The following is an 18939-nucleotide window of genomic DNA, read 5'->3' on the forward strand; positions in this document are numbered from 1 at the left end:
ATAAAACAAGGCAGGCTGAGGTAATCAAAACATAACCACAATTTCTAAGATTCTTTGCAAAAATAGCTTCAGCTTCCCCCTCAATTCCCATGCTACCATGCAACACTTTCCCTCCCCCAAATCTAAACCCTTTACCTGAGCTGCTAAAAAGCAGCAAAGCAACATCACAATATCACAAAATGTCAGGTTTTTTCTCCCCATCCCCCAATTCCAATGCTATCTCTGACTGTCATGAGACGCTGGCTAAAAGGCCTGCTGTAGGGAGAAAAATGTGGTGGGAAAATGACAGACTTGAGAATTAAGCCCATAATAACAAAGCTTTGGTTCTTCCAGTCTGAGTCAGACCCGAGGTCCACCAAGCCCAGAATTCTGTCTGCGATTGTTGCCCAGATGACAAGAGAAGTTTAGGGGCAGCCAAAGACAAGCCAGGGGTCCCCTTTATAACTCACTATGGATGGCTCTACCTAAATCTTGTTGCTTGTTTGTTTTTTTACATTACCATTATTACCTCTTAGAATAATGAGTCCCAGAACATTCAGGACCTACAAGGTGAAGCACAATGCTACTCCCTTCGTTCCAAGCTTCCCCTTCTTAAATTTGGGCTATGAGGGGTTTGCCCTGACCCAAACCTTTCATGGCTTTAGAAACATGGACTGTGGCCCCTTACAGAGACCAAGGACTCTATCTTCTTTAGCCTGTTTCCATACAGGAACTTTCCCCTTCCCCTCCCATGTGTCAGGCCCTTTAACCATTTTAATGCCTTTTACCAGAAAATGTGTAGACTCAAGAGTGTCTTCATTGAAGCTGATCAATCATTTCAGGTTCAAGGAAATCTTGGTTTTATATAAGATGAGAATAACCTTTCCTATATTGTTTCTAATATTTTTCTTGACAAGGTTCAAGACTCTACTACACATTTTGGCTGCAGCAACACATTCAGCTGTCTTGTTCTCTGTGTACACTTGAAGGGGTGCTCTTTAAATCCCACCCCTCCTTGAGCTTTTCTCTCCCTCTCTAGAGATCTTTGGTTAGACAGAATATTTTTAGACCTCTGAGATGTCCCTCCCCTCAGATTCAGTCTTCAACTTCTATGGGACTGCCCAGATGCTTATCTTACTCAACTGTTCTACTATAATTATTGTTACATTGTTATGTATTTATTAATATATTTACCATCACTGATCATCCACTAAGACCAATACTTGATTACACAGACACATGCGGTCCATTACCGAAACAGTAAAAAATGGAAAAACATACTGACTGAGTAGGCCAAAGTATGGCTGATCTATGATGAACAAACATAACTTTAAAAAGTTCAGGCTGGTCAGAAAGAATGAGGTAAATGGAAAAACATAGCCACTATGTTTTTCAGATCCTCTCTTAAAGAGGTGGCATCTATTTCTCCTCTTTGAATTCAATCTGCTTTGAATAGAATGCTCTGGAAGTGACATTGTGCAAGTTCCAGAGTTCAGGCCTCAACAGGCCCTGAGGCTTTCGCCTTTACTATCTTGGAACACTCCACTGCCAGATAAGGAGCTCAGGCTAGACAAACGAAGACAGGAAGACCACGGGGATGGAGCTGCCCAGCAGACACCCAGCACCAAGGCCCCAGTGGTACCAGTGAGCCCATCTTGGACCCTTTGGTTTCAGCGGAGCTGCCAGCTGACTACAGCCACGTGAGTGAACCCAGGCGAGACACAAGATCAATCAATTCACAAACTGTGAAGACTAAAATGGCTACCCCGTTAAGCCACTACGTTGGGGGCAGTTTGTTACACAGCAATAGACAACAGATATAAAGAGGTATGTTAGGAGCTGACATTCACCTATTGCTTTAGCCAAGAACCTGGCACTGTTGAGATTCTTCACTTCAGTTCGAACGCCCAAAGGCTCCCCAGGATGATGAACAGATATATTGGCATCCACTCTCAACTGGCCCTCTGGAAGGAGGGGGAAAAAAAAGACATCTCTTTAGAAATTCTTTGAGGCAACATGGTCTTCTTTAGGAAGGAGACAGTGTAGGTAAGCAGTATCTAATTCTACTTGCTGTTTAGTTACAGCAACCTAACTGTAGAGAAGGCACACAGTAGGTCTGAAATACATGGCTGGATGTCCACTTAAGTAAGTTATAGTCCTAAGGCATAAGGGGTGTGTGCATATACATGTGTGTGTACATATGTGTGCACCTATGCAAATGCAGAGGAGGGGAGAAATTCTGAATATACCAGCTGGCGATCTAATTTCTTTTGTGCTAAATAAGAAAAATTACACTGTTAAAAATGGAGATTTACTCAGCACTTTTATTGTGAAATTTTTTTTATGTGTCAGAGCTGGGATGGCAGGAAGCCCTCAGAAATGATTACTTGATAGCCCTACACTGCTCTCCAAAGGAATGTGGATTTCTAACAGTGATTCTGGGAGATTTATAAGAGAGTCCTTGAGAATTTACAGCTCAAGGGCAAGAGCCAGAAACCTGGGCTTTTTCCCTCCTCCTTCCTCCAAGTACTGTAATAATCTCTTCCTTCAACAAACATGATTGTGAATTCTTCTTGATGCTGTAAGGATTTGCTGCAGCAGAAAGACACTGCTATTATGAAGTAGAGATTCTGCGGTGGGACTCCCAGTGGGGGCGGACCCCATTCTGGGAGAACCTTCTCTGGCCCTGACAGCCCCTTCAGATGGGGAGCCAAACCCTGCAAACAAACAAGTGATTTGTGGAGAGGACTGAGGGACAATTGAAGAAAAGAGGATGTAAAAATCCCAAGACAAATAGAGATGAAGATAAGAAATAATCACATTTTTACCCTTTACAATATCTAAAACAGAGCAGACAAAATGCTAGATTTTTATGTTCCTAGTTAGGTTTTTTTTCGAACCTTGTCTGACATGCCAGCTCAAGTGTCTACCCCAAGGAGCTTTTCCTGATCACTCCAGGCAGCATTAATCCCTCTCTGTACCAGCATCTCTTTATACCAGCACATGCAGCTCTTAGCCCCTCCACCTCGCTCGCTCCTACCAGCCGCGATGGCCTCCTTGTGTGCCCAGAACACACACTAGCCCACCTCAGGCCATTCACACTTGCTGTTCCCTCTGCTTAGAATTCATGCCCCCAGGTATCCACTTGGCTTCTAGTTAGGTTTTTAAATTTAAAAAGTAATCTGCCAAATATGAGTGTTCTGATGGGCTGAATAAAGAAATTCATTTTCCAAGATTAAATAACAAAAGTATGTTAGAAAAAAGTATAAATAACATTCCAGGAAGAGATGAGATCCTTGGAACTGGTTTTCTGTCATTGCCCCACTGCCGAGCTGTAGAGGCTCAATCCTCCACCAAGCTCAGGACAGCGGACAGGTCTGCTTGTCCTTCTTTCCTCTCATTCCCTCAGGAAAAAGGAAAAGCTCACCCAGCCTTATGGCTCCAACTAACACCTATGCTGACAGTCAGGAAAAGGTGTCTCTCTGCTCAAAAATTTCTCAAACTATATCTCTAGCACTGACTTTTCAATATTTTTACAAAATCTTGTAACCGCTTATTTTTATTCATCTTTTGGACAGTCTGTGCTTACATGAATCTCAAGAAATCCAACTATTCCTGACATTATCAGACTCTTCTGCTTCTCCATTTTCTTTGCTCTTTATCTCCAAACTGACAACTAAAGCCTATACTTTCTTCTTTCCAAATATCCCTCATATCTGTCCCTTCCTATCCATTTCTACTGCTGCCAACTTCACCTGAGGTGTCAGAACTCAAGGTCTGGATTATGTAATTGTATCCCGACTCTTAACACAGTAGTTTTCCCTTGTCCAGTCAGCTACAAAGTGGCTACTACCTTCATCCTGCGCAGTGTGTTTTTCATTATTTCAGTTCCTCACTCAAGTGCATCAGCAGCTTCCATGAGATCATTGTGTCCCCTTTGCTTGGTGCACATGAGTCCTCACCTGGTCCCAAGGGACACAACCTACATTTTTCCACTACTCATTCTTTGAAGATGCTCCCTCCAATCAGGGGACCTCTCTCCATACAACTCCCTGTCCACCCTGCTGGCTCCTGTACATTCTTTATCAGTGATACTGTCCTTCCCTCTCTCAACCTCTGCTTATCCTTCAAGTTACACCACCACCTCCTCCAAGAAACCTTTGTTAAGAAGCCTCCACCTCTGAACTATTTTAATAAGTATAATCTACACCAGAGATTCAGCATATGGCTATAGTATATTTTGACTAAATCTTCTCATTGGACCATGGGAAGATGGTGGAATAGGAAGCTCCAGGAATCAGTCCCTCCACCAGAACAACTATGAAACTGGCAGGAACTGTCTGAATCAATTACTTTGGAACTCTGGGGTCTAGTGGAACACTTGCAGCATCCAGAGAAGAGCTGGATGAAGAAGCAGATAAATTTCAATAAATATCAGTGAATTTCACCATCCCTCTAGCAGCTACCATCCCCCAACCTCCCTCCATGTGCAGCCTTTGTTTCTGGGGTGGTTTTCTGGAGTCATGGTGGGCATTAAGGACCTTGCCCTCCAAAAAACTGGAGTGTGCGGTGTGACTGCAGATCACTGCTCTTGATCACTGGAGGACCTGGCAAGGAGGGTGGCCATTGCCTCAACACAGCAAGACAGAAGGGTAGAGAAATCTTAAAGAAATTTCTCTCTTTTCTTGTCATTCCCCATTTGGAAACAAAAATATGTATGGAAAAGTCACAAACTAATGGCTCCAGTCCTCAACAAGAAGTGGTAGAATAAGGTTTCCAGAATTACAACAACCAATAATTAGAATGTCCAGTTCTCAACAGAATATTGCAAAACACACAAAGAAACAGGAAAGTATTACCCCTCCATAGGAAATAAAGAATCTGACAGAAACCAACCCTGAAGTTGGAAGTGTTAGTTAACTGTCCCTGTTATTCCTAAATCAAGTCTCTTAAATATGTTCAATAACTTAAAGTAAACCATGGAAAAGAACCAAAAATTTTGAAAATGTTGTCTGAAAATAACAAAGAGATAGAAATTATAAAAAGGAAACAAATTCTGAAGCTGAAAAGTAAAATAATTGAAATGAAAAACTCACTAAAGGGTTTCAACAGCAGACTTAAGCAGGCAAAAGAAAGGATAAGTGAACTTCAAGACAATAAAATGGAAATTACTCAGTGTGAAGATCAGAAAGAAAAAGGAATGAAGAAAAATGAACAGAGCCTGAGGGTCCCAGGGGACAAAATCAAGTGCAGCAATATATGCATCATAAAAGTTCCAGACAGACAAGAGAGAGAAAAAGACAGAAAAACTATTTGAATAAATAATGGCTAAAAACTTCCCAAATCTGATGAAAGACATTAATGTCTACTTCCAAGAATCTCAGTGAACTCTAAGCAGGATAAACTTAAAAGAGATCCATACCAAGACACATTATAGTGAAACTGTCAAAGTCCAAAGGCAAAGAGAGAATTTCGAAGCAGGAAGAGAAAAGTGACTTAACACGTATAAGGGATATTGGATAAGATTAACAGCTTGTTTCTCATCAGGAACCATGGAGGCCAGAAAAACAGTGGGATGACATATTCAAAAAAACTGTCAACCAAGAATTCTATATCAGCAAAATTATCCTTCAAGAATGAAGGTGAAATTAAGACATTTATAGATAAACAAAAGCTGAAGGAGTTTATTACCAGAAGACCTTTCCTACAAGGATGGCTTCAGGCTGAAATAAAAGGAAACTAGATAGTAACTCAAAGACATAAGGAGAAATAAAGAACATTGTAAAGTTAACTACATAGGTAAATATAAAATCTTGTACTATTGTAATTTGGTTTGTAACTGCTTTCATTCCCCCTTTATGACTTGAAAGGTAAATGTGTAAAGCAACCATTAAAATCTACGTTAGGGGGCATACAATGTATAAAGAAGTCATCTGAGACAATAACATTATACAGGGAGAGGGATGGAGATGTACAGGAGTAGATCATTTGTATACTACTGAAACTAAGTTGGTGTTATTCAAACTAGGTTGTTATTAGTTTAAGATATTGTATTAGGGCTCTCTAGGGAAACAGAATCAACAAAAGATATCTGTAAATAAAAGATTTTATAAAAGTGTCTCATGCAACTGTGGGGATGCATGAGTCCAAGTTCCATAGGGCAGGCAGTGAACTGGCAACTCTGATGAAGGTGTTCTATGAACTCCTCAGGAAATGCTTCACTGGCTAGCCAAAGAAGAAGTAAAGGTCCTCTCTATCTCTTCCTTAAAAGTCTTCAACTCATTGGATTAAATCCAGCTGATTGAATTCTCTCCCTTTGTTGATGTAATCAGTCACAGCTGCAGTCAACTGACTGATGACTTAATAAACCAATCTTCTGGTTTATTAACCAGCCACAAATGTCCTTGCAGTAATGGTTAGGCCAGTGCTTGCTTGACCAGACACCTGGACACCATCACCTGGCCAAGTTGACACATGAACCTAACCATCACAGATATTAATTGTAATCACAAAGGTAACCATTAAGAAAATAACCAAAAATATATAGAAATAAGGAAAGAAGAAGGGAATCAAAAAGATATACTATAAAAATCAATTAAATACATTTCAAAGCTAGTAATGGAATACTTGAGAAAAAAAGACATACAAGACATACAGAAAACAAATAGCTAAATGACAGAAGTAAACCTTTCCTTCTCTGTTATTATCTGAAATGTAAGTGGATTAATCTCTCCTACTAATGGGCAGAGATCAGCAGACTGGGTGAAAAATCATAGTCCATCTATAGCCTGCCTACAGGAGATTCACTTTAGATATAAGACACAAAGAAGCTGAAAATAACACTTTGGAAAAGGATATTCCATGCAACTAATAGGTGAAAGAAAGCCAGGTTGGCTCTATTATAGTCAGAGAAAATAAATCTTAAGTCAAAAAGGTTTGCAAGAGACAAAGAAGGGCATTATATATTGATAAAAGATTCAATCTACAAGGAGATACAATTATAATGACATACACACATAACAACAGAGCCACAAAATATATGAAGCATACTCTGGAGGGAGAAATAGATAGCTCTACAATAACTGTCAAAAATTTCAATATACCACTTCCAATAATTGATAGAACATCTAGACATAAGATCACAAGGAAATAGAGGCCATGCTCAGAGGGATATTTATAGCTGTAAATGCTTATGCTAAAAATGAAGAAAGATCACAAATCAATAACCTAACTTCACACTGAGAGGAACTAGAAAAAGAAAAGCAAACTAAACCCAAAGCAAGCAGAAGGAAGGAATTATAAAGATTAGAGCAGAGATAAATGAAATAGAGAAGAGAAAAACAACAGAGAAAATTGACAAAATTAAAAGTTGGTTCTTTGAAAAGATCAATAAAGTCTGCAAACCTTTCGCTAGACTGACAAAGAAAAAGAAAAAAGACATAACTAAAATCAGGAATGAAAGTGGGGACATACATCAACTTCACAGAAATAAAAAGAATACTATGAACAATTGTATGCCAACAAATTAGATAATCTAAATGAAATGGGCAAATTCCTAGTAACACACAAATTATCTAAGCTCACTCAAAAAGAAATAAACAATCTCAACAGACCAATAGTATGTAGAGATTGAATCAGTAATCAAAAATATCACAACAAAGAAAAGTTCAGGAACAGATGGCTTCACTACTGAATTCTATCAAGCATTTGAAGAAGAATTAATATATTCTTTCAGAAAATAGAAGAGGTATTACTTCTTAATTCATTCTATGAGGTCAGCATTACCTGATACCAAAGCCAGATAAAGACAGCACAAGAAAGGAAAATTACAGACCAATATCCCTTATAAATATAGATGTAAAAAACCTCAACAAAACATTGGCAAACCAAATCCAACAGTATATTACAAGGATTATACACCATGGCCAAGTAGGATTTTATTTCAGGAATGCAAGGGTGGCTCAACATAAGAATATCAATGTAATACACCACATTGATAGAATGAAGGACAAAAACCACATGCCGATCTCAATTGACGCAGAAAAGGTGTTTGACAACCTCTAATATCCTTTCGTGAGAAACACACTCAGAAAACTAGGAATAGAAGGAAACTTTCTCAACATAATAAAGGGCATTTATGAAAAACCCATAGCAAACATCATCTCCATGTGAAAGAATGAAAGCTTTCCCTCTAAGATAAGGAACAAGACAAGGATGCCCACTGTCACCAATATTAGTCAACATTGTACTGGAAGTTCTAGCCAGAGCAATCAGCAAAGGTACCCAAATTGGAAAGGAAGAAGTAAACTATCCCTATTTGCAGATGACAGGATCATTTATATAGAAAATCTAAAAGAACCCACAAGAAAGCTACTAGAGCTAATAAACAAATTCAGCAAAGTTGCAGGGGTAAAGTCCAACACCCAGAAATCAGTTGTGTTTCTGTACACCAGTAATGAATAATCTGAAAGAAAATTAAGAAAACAATTCTACTGACAATAATAGCAACTGAAAGAATAAAAAACCTAGGAATACTTTAACCAAGGATGTGAAAGACTAAGGCACTGAAGACTACAAACATTGCTGAAAGAAATTAAAGACAACCTAAAAAAAATAGAAAGACATCCTATGCTCATGGATTGGAAGACTTAATTTTGTTAAGATGTCAAAACTAGCTTAAGTGATCTACAAATTCAGTGCAAACCCTATCAAAATTCCAGAAGCCTTTTTTGCATAAATGGAAAAGCTGATTCTCAAATTCATATGGAATTGCAAGGGCCCCAAATAGCCAAAACAATCTTGAAAAAGAATAAAGTTGGAGTACTCACTCTTCCTGCTTTGAAAAATTACTAGCAAAGCTACAGTAATTAAAACAATAGAGTACTGGCCTAAGGATAGACATATGGACCAATAAAATACAACTGAGAGTCCAGAAACAAGCCCTCACATCTGTGGTCAGTTGACAAGGGCACCAAATCCATTCAATGGGGAAAATATATTCTCTTGAACAAGTGGTGCAGAGACAATTGGAAATCCATATGCAAAAGAATGAATTTAACCCCTATCTCTTATACATAAAAATTAATTTAAAATGAATCAATTAATTCAAAGGGAATTTGATCAATGACCAAAATATAAGAGATAAAACTATAAAAATCCTAGAAGTAAACAAAAGAAAATATCTTTAAGATCTTGTAGTAGGCTATGAATTTTACACCGGAGACACAAGCAACAAAAGAAAAAATAGATAAATTGGACTTGATCAAAATTAAAGACTTTTGTGTATCAAAGGACATTTAATAAGAAAGTGAACTGACAACCTACAGAATGGGAGAAAATATTTGTAAATCATATATCTGGTAAGGATTTAACATCCAGAATATATAAAGCACTGCTATAAATTAATAACAAAAAGACAACCCAATTTAAAATGGGCAAATGATTTGCAAAGACATTTCTCCAAAGAAGATAAACACATGGCCATTAAGCACATGAAAAGATGCTCAACATCATTTAGTCATTAGAGAAATGCAAATCAAAACAACAACGAGGTACCACTTCGTATAAACTAGAAAAGCTATTACTAAAAAAAGTAAACCAAGTGTTAAGGATATGCAGAAATAGGAAGTCTTATATATTGTTGGTGGGAATGTCAAATGGTGCAGTCCTGTGGAAAACAGTTTGGCAGCTTCTCAGAAAGTTAAATATAGATTTACCATATTACCCACAATCCCACTCCTTAGGTATATACCCAAAGGAATAGAAAGCAGGGACTCAAACAGATATTGTGCACCAATGTTCAAAGCAGCATTATTCACAATAGCCAAAAAACAGAGGCAACCCAAGTGTACATCAACAGATGAATGGATAAACAAAATATGGTATATATGCATACAATGGAATATTTTTCAGCCATAAAAAAAGAATGAAGCTCTGATATATGCAACAACATGAATGAACCTTGAAAACATCATGTTGAGTGAAAGAAGCCAGACACAGAAGGATAAATATTATATGATTTCTCTTACATGAAACACATAGAATAAGCAAATTCATAAAGACAGAAAGCAGAATAGTGGTTGTGAGAGGCTGGAGGTGAGGGGGATGAGGAGTCACTGCTTAATGGGTATAAGTTTCTGTTTAGGATGATGAAAATGTTCTGGAAGCAGATAGAGGTGAAATTGTCAGTGTACTTAATGTCACAGAACTGTACACTTAAAAATGGTTAAAATGACATTTATGTTATGTATATTTTACCACAATAGAAAAAAAAAGAAAAACAAAACAAAACAAAAACCAAAAAAACCTAGAATGGAAGGCCCCGGAGGGCCCAGATTTTTTTAAATTAAGTTTTATTGAGTTATATTCACAAACCATACAATCATCCACAATATATAATCAATTATTCACAGTACCATCACATAGCTGGGCATTCATCACCACAATCAATTTTTGTACATTTTCATTACTCCAAAAAAATAATAAAAATAAGGATAAAAATACAAGTAAAGAAGAACACTGAAAAAATCCCATCCCCTTCCATCCCCCCCATTATTCATTTAATTTTTGTCATTTTTCTACTCATCTGTCCTCACACTGGATAAAGGGAGTGTGAGTCACAAGGTTTTCATAATCACATGGTCACAGTGTACGCTGTATCGTTACACAATTGTCTTCAAAAATCAAGGCTACCGGGTTGCTGTTCAACAGTTTCAGGTATTCCCTTCTAGCTATTCCAACACACTAAAAATTAAAAAGTGGTATCTATATAATGCGTAAGAATAACCTCCAGAATGACCTCTTGACTCCATTTGAAATCTCTCAGCCACTGAAACTTTATTTTGTTTCATTTTTTTTCCTTCTTTCAGTCAAGAAGACTTTCTCAATCCTACAATGCCATGGACCCAGATTTTTAATGCCCACTCCTTTTGCCTTTTCACAGACTTCACTCTCATTTATCTTCCCTCTCCCACTATAGTCATTAATATCACTTTTTCAGTATTCTCTCTGACATATAAACACGCAATAGTTTTCATTAAAAAACAAACTAAAAACTAAAAACCTACTCCCTTGAACCCAATTCTTGTTCCTTCAGTCATTCAGCTTCTCTTTTCAGCAAATCCTCTCAAAGTACACGTGTGTGTGTGTTTTGTACATATTGTCCCCACTATCTCATCTCCCATTTACTCATAAACCCACTTCAGTCTGGCATCTGTCCCCACCTCTCTAAATTGTTCTTGTCAAAGTCACCAGCCACCTTCCCACTGCCAAATCCAAAGGACACATTTTGCCTTCATCTTACTTGACATTTCAGCAGCATGTGACTTATCAACTAATCCTTCCTTCTTGAAATAGTTTCTTCTCTCGGTTTCTGTGACCTTTCCTCCTACCTCCCTGATACTCTATTTCTGTTTCTTTCCTATCCCAACTGAGGACCTTCTTCTTTACTTATATTTTCTCTGTAGGGGTGCATGATTTTTAGATGCCTTCAATGCACTAACTCCTCTAAATTTCTCTCTTAACTCAGACCCCTACTCTGAGCTCCACATTTACCTGCAATATCTGACACCTCTACCTAGAGGTCTCCCAGGCACTTCAATTTCCAAAACTAAATCCTGACTTTCCCCTTCACAAAACCATTCTTGTCCTCATCTTCCTCATTTCAGTAAATAGCACCATCCCCTAGCTCCTCAAAGTTCCTTGAAGGCATACTGATTTCTTCCTGTCCCTTACCTTCCACACCTGCCTATTAACAAGCCCTGCTATTTCTATTTCTAAAAACCATCTTGAATCCATCTATCTTGATCTCTCCATCTTCACTGCCACCAACCCTGTCCAAAACAGCATCAACTTCCATCTGAATGACTGATTGCAAAAGCCTCTCAACTGGTCTCTGAGTTTCTACTCTTAGCGTTTTCAAATCTACTCCCACAGAGCAGCCACAGTGGTTTTCTAAAACAGTAATCAGACTACCTCATTCTCCTGCTTAAAAACCTTTCAGTGACTTCCCATTGCACTTCAAAGAAATCTAAACTTATTATCTGTACTCTATCCCAACTACCTTGTATCTCATGCCTTATCTCATGCTCTCCCACAGTGGTCTTTGGCTAGCTCCTAAAATACTCTAAGCTCTAGCTCATCCCAAGGCTTCTGCTTTATCTGCTCCCTGGAGTGCCCATCCCCTGGCTCTCTGCTGGCTGGGGCCTTGAGCCATTCTTCAGGTCTCAAGTAAATGTTACCTCCTTGGAGATGCCTTAAGAAGCAACATCTTCACCTTCCCACACCACGGCCCTATTTATTTCCTTGGAGTACTTATCACTAACAATTCTTTTGTTTTATTTGTTAATATATTTGTCTCCTTAATGAATATAAGCTCCATCCGGCAGGAATGATGCTTGTAACACTATTATATTCAGAACCTATAGCTGGGTCTAGCACATGGTAATTAGTCAATAAATTAATGCCTTGGTGAATGAATGAACGAATGAATAAATGCCAAAATGCTTATACCTGCCTGAGCAATGAGTAAGCAGAATGGATGCTTCAGAGTATGTTCCTGATAGTTCTAAAGTCCTGTCTGAATAGGACTAATCTGCAGTTGGAATCATTTGAAAGGCCTATCAAGCTCAAAGAAGAACTTCCAAAGTATGCTGCACTCTGCCCAACTAAATCTCGACACTTGCAAGAAGCTTTTTTTGAACTCAGGAAACCATGAATTGCGCCTCACCTGCTTTAAAAAACAAAACCATCTTTCAAAAATTTAAAATTCTAATTTGGCATATGAATAAAAGCATGAATTTTAGTCTCTCCCAAAGAAGACCATACTTCATAAATGTCTGAGAGGAATCATTTAGTATCCTGCAGTGTAGAAAGAGATTCACTAGCCTGGATTCAAATATAGTATCAAACATTAACAAAAGACAAAATACCTTTTAAATAAATTAGGTAAAATTGCCTCAAGTGCCCCAAAGCCTCACCACCAATCAAGTCGACTTCCATGCATTCTGCAGCACTGAGGGAGAGCCTTAATTCACACAGCACACAAACGTTATCAAGCTCAATTTCTATCCTCTAGAAGTAGAGATTTGTAATAGCAAAACTAACAACCTATACCACTGAGCACAGTGATTTGGTGGAGTTACATATTTTTCTCTAAAACATATTCACACGTCTGAAATATAATATCAGGACAGAAAACTGTTTTGTAAACAGCAGGGGCCAGAGGATTTGGAGAGAAGGTCTGTTAAGCTGTCTCGTTCTGATCACTGAACACTCTCTAGAACTAAAATAACACAGTATGACAAAAAATAATGTGACCAAATTTCATCCAACATATTTCACAAAGCTTATTCATCCAAATGAATGGTAATTCCGTAAAAGTAATCCTGCCTACTATTGCTACTAAACCACCTAATGTTTACTGAGCACAGGCTATCTGCCAGGCACTATGCTAAGTTTTATATACATTGTCATATTCATTCTCTACAATACAGCCTTAATGGCAAAGCGACACAGACATCCCTTAGGCATTTCAAACTTAACATCCAAAACGGAATTCTGGATTCCATCCCACAAAGTCATTCCTCTCCTTATCTTCCCCAGCTCAGTAAATCCCCATTCAGCTGCCCCAATTCCCATGGATTTCTTCCATGAGTTTTCTTCCCTTGATTTCTTCCTTTCCCTTTTCACACACAATTATTTTGGGGTTCATTTTATAAGTGTGGAAACTGAGGCTCAGAGAAATCAAATAACTTGCTGAGGCTCCTGTGGCTAGAAGTGGTAGGACAGGATTCCAACCCCAGTCTGGACTTAAGCCCTCAGCAACCCAGCCACGCACCACCGTCTCTCCCAGCTGTCTTACCACACTGGTGACACTGCTGTGGCTGCCACTAGGAAGCAGCACAACACAGTGCTGAAAGAAAGCACTTCTGGAATCAGAAAGGGCTGGGCTCAAATTCCACCCAGCTCAGCCACTTCCTGTGAGCCCAGGGCAAATAACCTGACCTCTCAAAGGCTCAGCGTCCTCACCTCTTCAACATGCACAATATTACCTCCCTCTCAGGAATGTCACAAAGGTTAAATGAGATGATAAATTAATTTTTAAAAATGCTTCACAAACTGACTAGCTACATGTTAAATGTTCCAACTGGTAGATACAATTGTCATTCGACACACTACTTCTGTACACATTCAACTCAGTAAACTGCTCTGAGGATTTCCTCTGCAGTGGCAAAACTTGGTCCACCAAGAAAGAAATGACTTTGGGAACCAGGACAAGCCGGTGCACTCTCATTAGCAAAAGTATCAGGAACTCACTGAGTCACACACAGGCCAGAACGATTTCTGTTTCATTCCAAAAGCACCCTGGGGGTCTGCTGGTTCTGGGCGTCACCTCTCTAGGGGGCCCTCAGTTCTCCGGCTCCAATGTGGACACAGTGGTCACAGGGGGTGGCACAGAAGAATGAGCAGAGGGGTGGGGGCTGATAAAATACTAACAGCCCCAAGAAGGTGAACTCCTGAGGACCTTAACTCCCCACAGCACTTCACAGCAACCACTGCGGCTCTGCTGCTGTGCTGCGAGCAAAGCTGTTGGATTTGTATTTAAAAGAAACAAAGTGTCACAACAAATAAGATTTAATGAACCTTCTCAGCTGTCACTGAGTGATGCGTTCTTGCCGGTATGGTTTATCTCTTGGCAAGTACCCAGATGGGACTATTCCTCAGCTAACAGGTGGCCTGTTTATTATTCCACAGGTCTAGCAGGACTTACAGTTATTCTGAGGAAGAATGGAATAATAACAACTTTTTTAAAGCAACAGGAAATCAACACTTAGCACATAAATGGATAACCACCAATCTACCCATATTTCATTTATGTTCTATGAGTAAAAAAGCAGCATGAACAATAAATACAAAAAAGAAAATTTTCTTCCTCTAAAATAGTGACTCATTTCTATAAAGCAAACCTGTGGGCAGCTAACCTTTATGCCACTCACTCATGTGGCTGTATTTTTCCACTCCTTAGCTTAGAGAAGCTAGCATACAGGCAAGTTCTGTCTTCAGATTCAACTTGACCGGGGACTTTGATGTTACAATTTGTTGTTTGTAAGATGTTCTAGGTGACAAATGTGGCATAAGAGCTCAGAAGTCCCTTTGTAACATGCAGATATACCACGTGACAGGATCATGTTGGTGAACAGTACTGCTAGTATTATGACCCAGCAGAGAGATGAATCTTTTCCGTCAGTGTAAGTATTTACCGGGCATCCACTATGACCACAGTGCCTTGCTATGGAAGAATGCAACTGAATAATCAGACCATGTATTCTTTCCCTGCTTGTCTGGGAGTGCTATGTGTGGCGCAGAAGTTTTTAAAAAGCCTGGGGAACAGAAAACAGGGAAAACCATAGGAGAGACTAGCCTTCAGGGGATTTAAGGGTGGGCAAAGCAGCACTAGGCAGGGACCAGGGGAGCAGAGTCATGAAGAAACCAACTTCAGCCAAAATATGCAATCTCTTTATCCAATTTGCAAACACTTAAAACTTGCAGTTTGCTTGCTCCCAAGGGAACAAGTGTTTCTTTTGGTCGTTGGTTTGGTTTAACTTTCTACCATATTTCTACTGAACTTTGGATTTTATCTCAAAGTTAAAGTTTTGTGGAATCATACTCCTGGCTTATAGTCAATATAATGTGGCTTTAGCTGTGCATGGATGAAAATGCTACAAAAGAAAGAAAAGGGAGAGACCTAAAGGAAAAGTAGCAACTAGCAACTAAATGCAATGTATACAGAACTCACAAACCAAGAATTATTCTTGATAAACAGTGTCTTCCTTGTGAGAAAGATTTAACTGTTCAAATACATCATTTTGTTAATCCTCACAACATGCTGAAGTAAGAAGCCAGGAAAAGGTATCTAGAACTCTGACTTGCAACCTCACACTCTTGAGCTCAATGTCTCTCCACTGCTGTCATTGTCTGTAGATTTGTTTTGGTTTGGATTAGAGGCTCAGAAAAGAATCTAAGAAAAAGACAAAAACCAAAAACCAAAAACAAAAACAAAAGAAAAACACAGGGTGCAAAAGGCTGAAAAAACGATGTAAACAACCCTGAGGTAGCTAATATCAGCCAGGGGATGAAACTCAAGTCAGAAGAGATCTGGAAGCAGAAAGGGGGGAGGGAAAGGGTGTTTCTGGGGCTTCTACCTGCCATATTTGCCTGGCTGGTCCCCAGGGCTTGAAGTATAAGCTGCAGCTCCCTGACGGCCGTGGCTGCCTCTTCTCCACAGGACATGTCAGGCTCCAAGACCACTTCCAGGAGGCCAACTCCTACCAAAGAGAGATAGTCAGCCCAACTGGAGCTCTCCAATCTGATCAGCAGATAAATGAGGTTTAAGTCTTAGGAAAACCCTGTATAACTTAGGGTTTCTCCAAGTGGTTCTAATCTCTGAATTTTCTTTTTCCTCCCACTTTTTGATACCTAACTTTGGTTCACTTTTTTCTTTTAATGTCTAAGATATCAAGCTGTTGGGTCCGTAACTAGGTGGATAAGTTTGTCTAATTTTAGGGGTGATTTATTGGCAAGCCCAACAGTAATCACTGTCTCGGTCAGGCTCTTTAACCAGCTACACCAACAGCAAGGTGGATGGCTGGATCTCCATCTATCAGACACTTGTGCCTGTTTCCTCAATTGGTTTGGGAAAACTCTAGAGGGGAAGAGACATGCCTAAAACCTAACAACAGAGGGAGCTGGAAGGGAAAGTAATGAAAACACTCCAAGCCTACCCGCCCTGTTCAAGTCAATGAGTGTCTGGGACCTCAGGTCATCGTGGAGGCTTTTGCCGCTGTCTTGCTCCAACTGGATCTGTTTGATCCTCACGGTCTTAGTGATCATCTGACTCTGCTTATTCCCCACACAGATGCCATATGTCAAGCTTCCATTCACAGCAACTGGAAGCCTTTGCTGGGTAATTTGGTAGCCTGCCTGCACAAACACAGGTTACATAGTCACCAGTCCAGTCTGTTGACTTGAAAATAAAAGCTGAAATCTTGGTTTACTATTCCTTCTAGTATCACAAAGCTACAGGCTTACTTAACAACAACAACAACGACCAAAAAAAAAAAAAAAAAAGGAAAAGAAAACTGCACCATAATTTAGCCTGGCCCCTTCTGGCTTTCATTATCATATTCCCCCTTAACCTCCCATACATGACCTCCCCTCCCCCAACCTAAATAATGACTGGCAATAAACATCACAGATCCCATCTTCCTTAGCAAAGTGCCATTTTCAGGACTAACAATAATCTCACTGTCAGGGACCCCTAAGAAAAGAATTTATTGTTTCCACTTAGCTCATTAGCCTAAACTCTGCATCTGATTACTGGGCTCTTGACAGACCCTCCTTATTAGGAGATGCTGACTAAGCATCTCGACTCTCAACACAACAGACAGCAGTCGCTAGTACATTTAAACTTGTTTTGTTTCTGTTCTTTAAGCTAAACCGACTGTGCCAGCTGCCTTGCTGACCCAACTTCCCTTGCTCCTGTAGCCAAAAATCGCTGTGACACACAATTCGGCTAACTGAACGTACACAGTACTAAAATACTGGGGAATGTTGCAAGGACTCCCTCATTTCCTTCTACATGGAAAAGAACACTCTTCCAATGCACACATGCATCAACATACACTAAAGAGATGGCAGGAGGATTGCAGAAGAAGAGAATAAGAGCTAATGCGTTTACAGCTCTTGCTCAGTCCTGGGCACTGGTCTCACTACTTTACCCTCATTCAATTCTCATGACAACCCTGTGAGGCAGGTATGGGGCCAAAGAGGTTATGGCCTTGCCTAAAGCCACAGAGCTAGTAAGTATCGACATAAGGATTTGAACCTGGATGGTCTGGTTCCAGCAACTGTGCTCCTAACCACTAGGTCAGTGCTTTTCAAACTTTAGCTGCATCAGAATCACCTGGCTGTCTAGTTAAAACACAGATTACTGGGCCCTGCCCCAATATTCAGTAGGTCTGGGGTGGAGTCTGAGAATTTATATCTCTAGTAAGTTCCCAGGAAAGGTTGCTGCTAGTGGACTGGGCACCACACTTTGAGAACCACTGCATGAGACAAACTGATTCTCTATGTTGAGATAGGAAGTCTCAATTTGTAAAATTAAACTCTAGGATGGCCAGAGATAAAATACAGGGTGACCAGTTACATTTGAATTTTGGAGAAACAAGGAATATATATATTTAAGTATAAGTATGTTTTATGTAATAGCTGACAAATTAACTCTGGATTATCTGAGCTATTTGGGCCATAGACAATCAAAACATCTATCTCATTTTAGCCTATATCCTGCTAATGGAACTGGTTATCACTCTTAAAAAATAGAAAATTGTAGTTTAATTCTCTCCACTCTACCAAGCAGTAAAATGTGCTAAAAAGCTGGCAGCCAGAGAGCAAAGAGAAGCAGCATTTGGAGAATTCAGATCCTAGTTATATTTTTTTATTTAATTCTACTCGTGCCTTTACCCAGTAAAAAAACAGCTCATCCTATTCTTCAGTTCAAGAAGAATGAGGTAAAGCAACATTATCACTATTGTTTTTTAAATCTGAAGGGTATCCATATTTACTACCAGAGGCTCAGATCAAATGAAACATTATTTTGGGAAACCTATTCAACGTTTCAGTTTTGTTTCAGTTCAATATTATGAAAAATTGGCTCTAACTCAAGCTGGCTTCAATTCAGGAAAAAAAAAATTAATTTTAAGGAAAAAGCCAGTTACTATTGGGTTTATTGCTCAGCCAATTACCATTGTTAGTTGAGGTTTCTGGTGCATGTCTCTTGCTTACTATTGTTCACCTACATGTTCCTAGTGATACGACAGAAATGTCTCCAGAGGAGACAGTTCTATTATTGGGAACTTCAACTGAAAAGAGAGAGGCTCTCACTATGTCTACAGAGCCACA

The 18939-nt window shown here is 39.3% G+C and overlaps 1 protein-coding gene across 1 annotated transcript in view; it reads right to left on the bottom strand.

Moving 5' to 3' along the window:
• The window catches only part of GATB (glutamyl-tRNA amidotransferase subunit B), an 89178-nt gene that overhangs the window by 36833 nt on the left and 33406 nt on the right, over positions 1–18939 (bottom strand). The window contains exons 4-6 of the mRNA XM_037830817.1: positions 16761–16959; positions 16182–16304; positions 1830–1943 (exon numbers count right to left, since the gene is read on the bottom strand). Coding sequence (XP_037686745.1) covers positions 1830–1943; positions 16182–16304; positions 16761–16959 — 436 coding nt within the window. The remainder of the gene's footprint in view (positions 1–1829; positions 1944–16181; positions 16305–16760; positions 16960–18939) is intronic.

This window comes from Choloepus didactylus, chromosome 3 (assembly GCF_015220235.1).
Source record: "Choloepus didactylus isolate mChoDid1 chromosome 3, mChoDid1.pri, whole genome shotgun sequence".
NCBI lineage: Eukaryota > Metazoa > Chordata > Mammalia > Pilosa > Megalonychidae > Choloepus > Choloepus didactylus.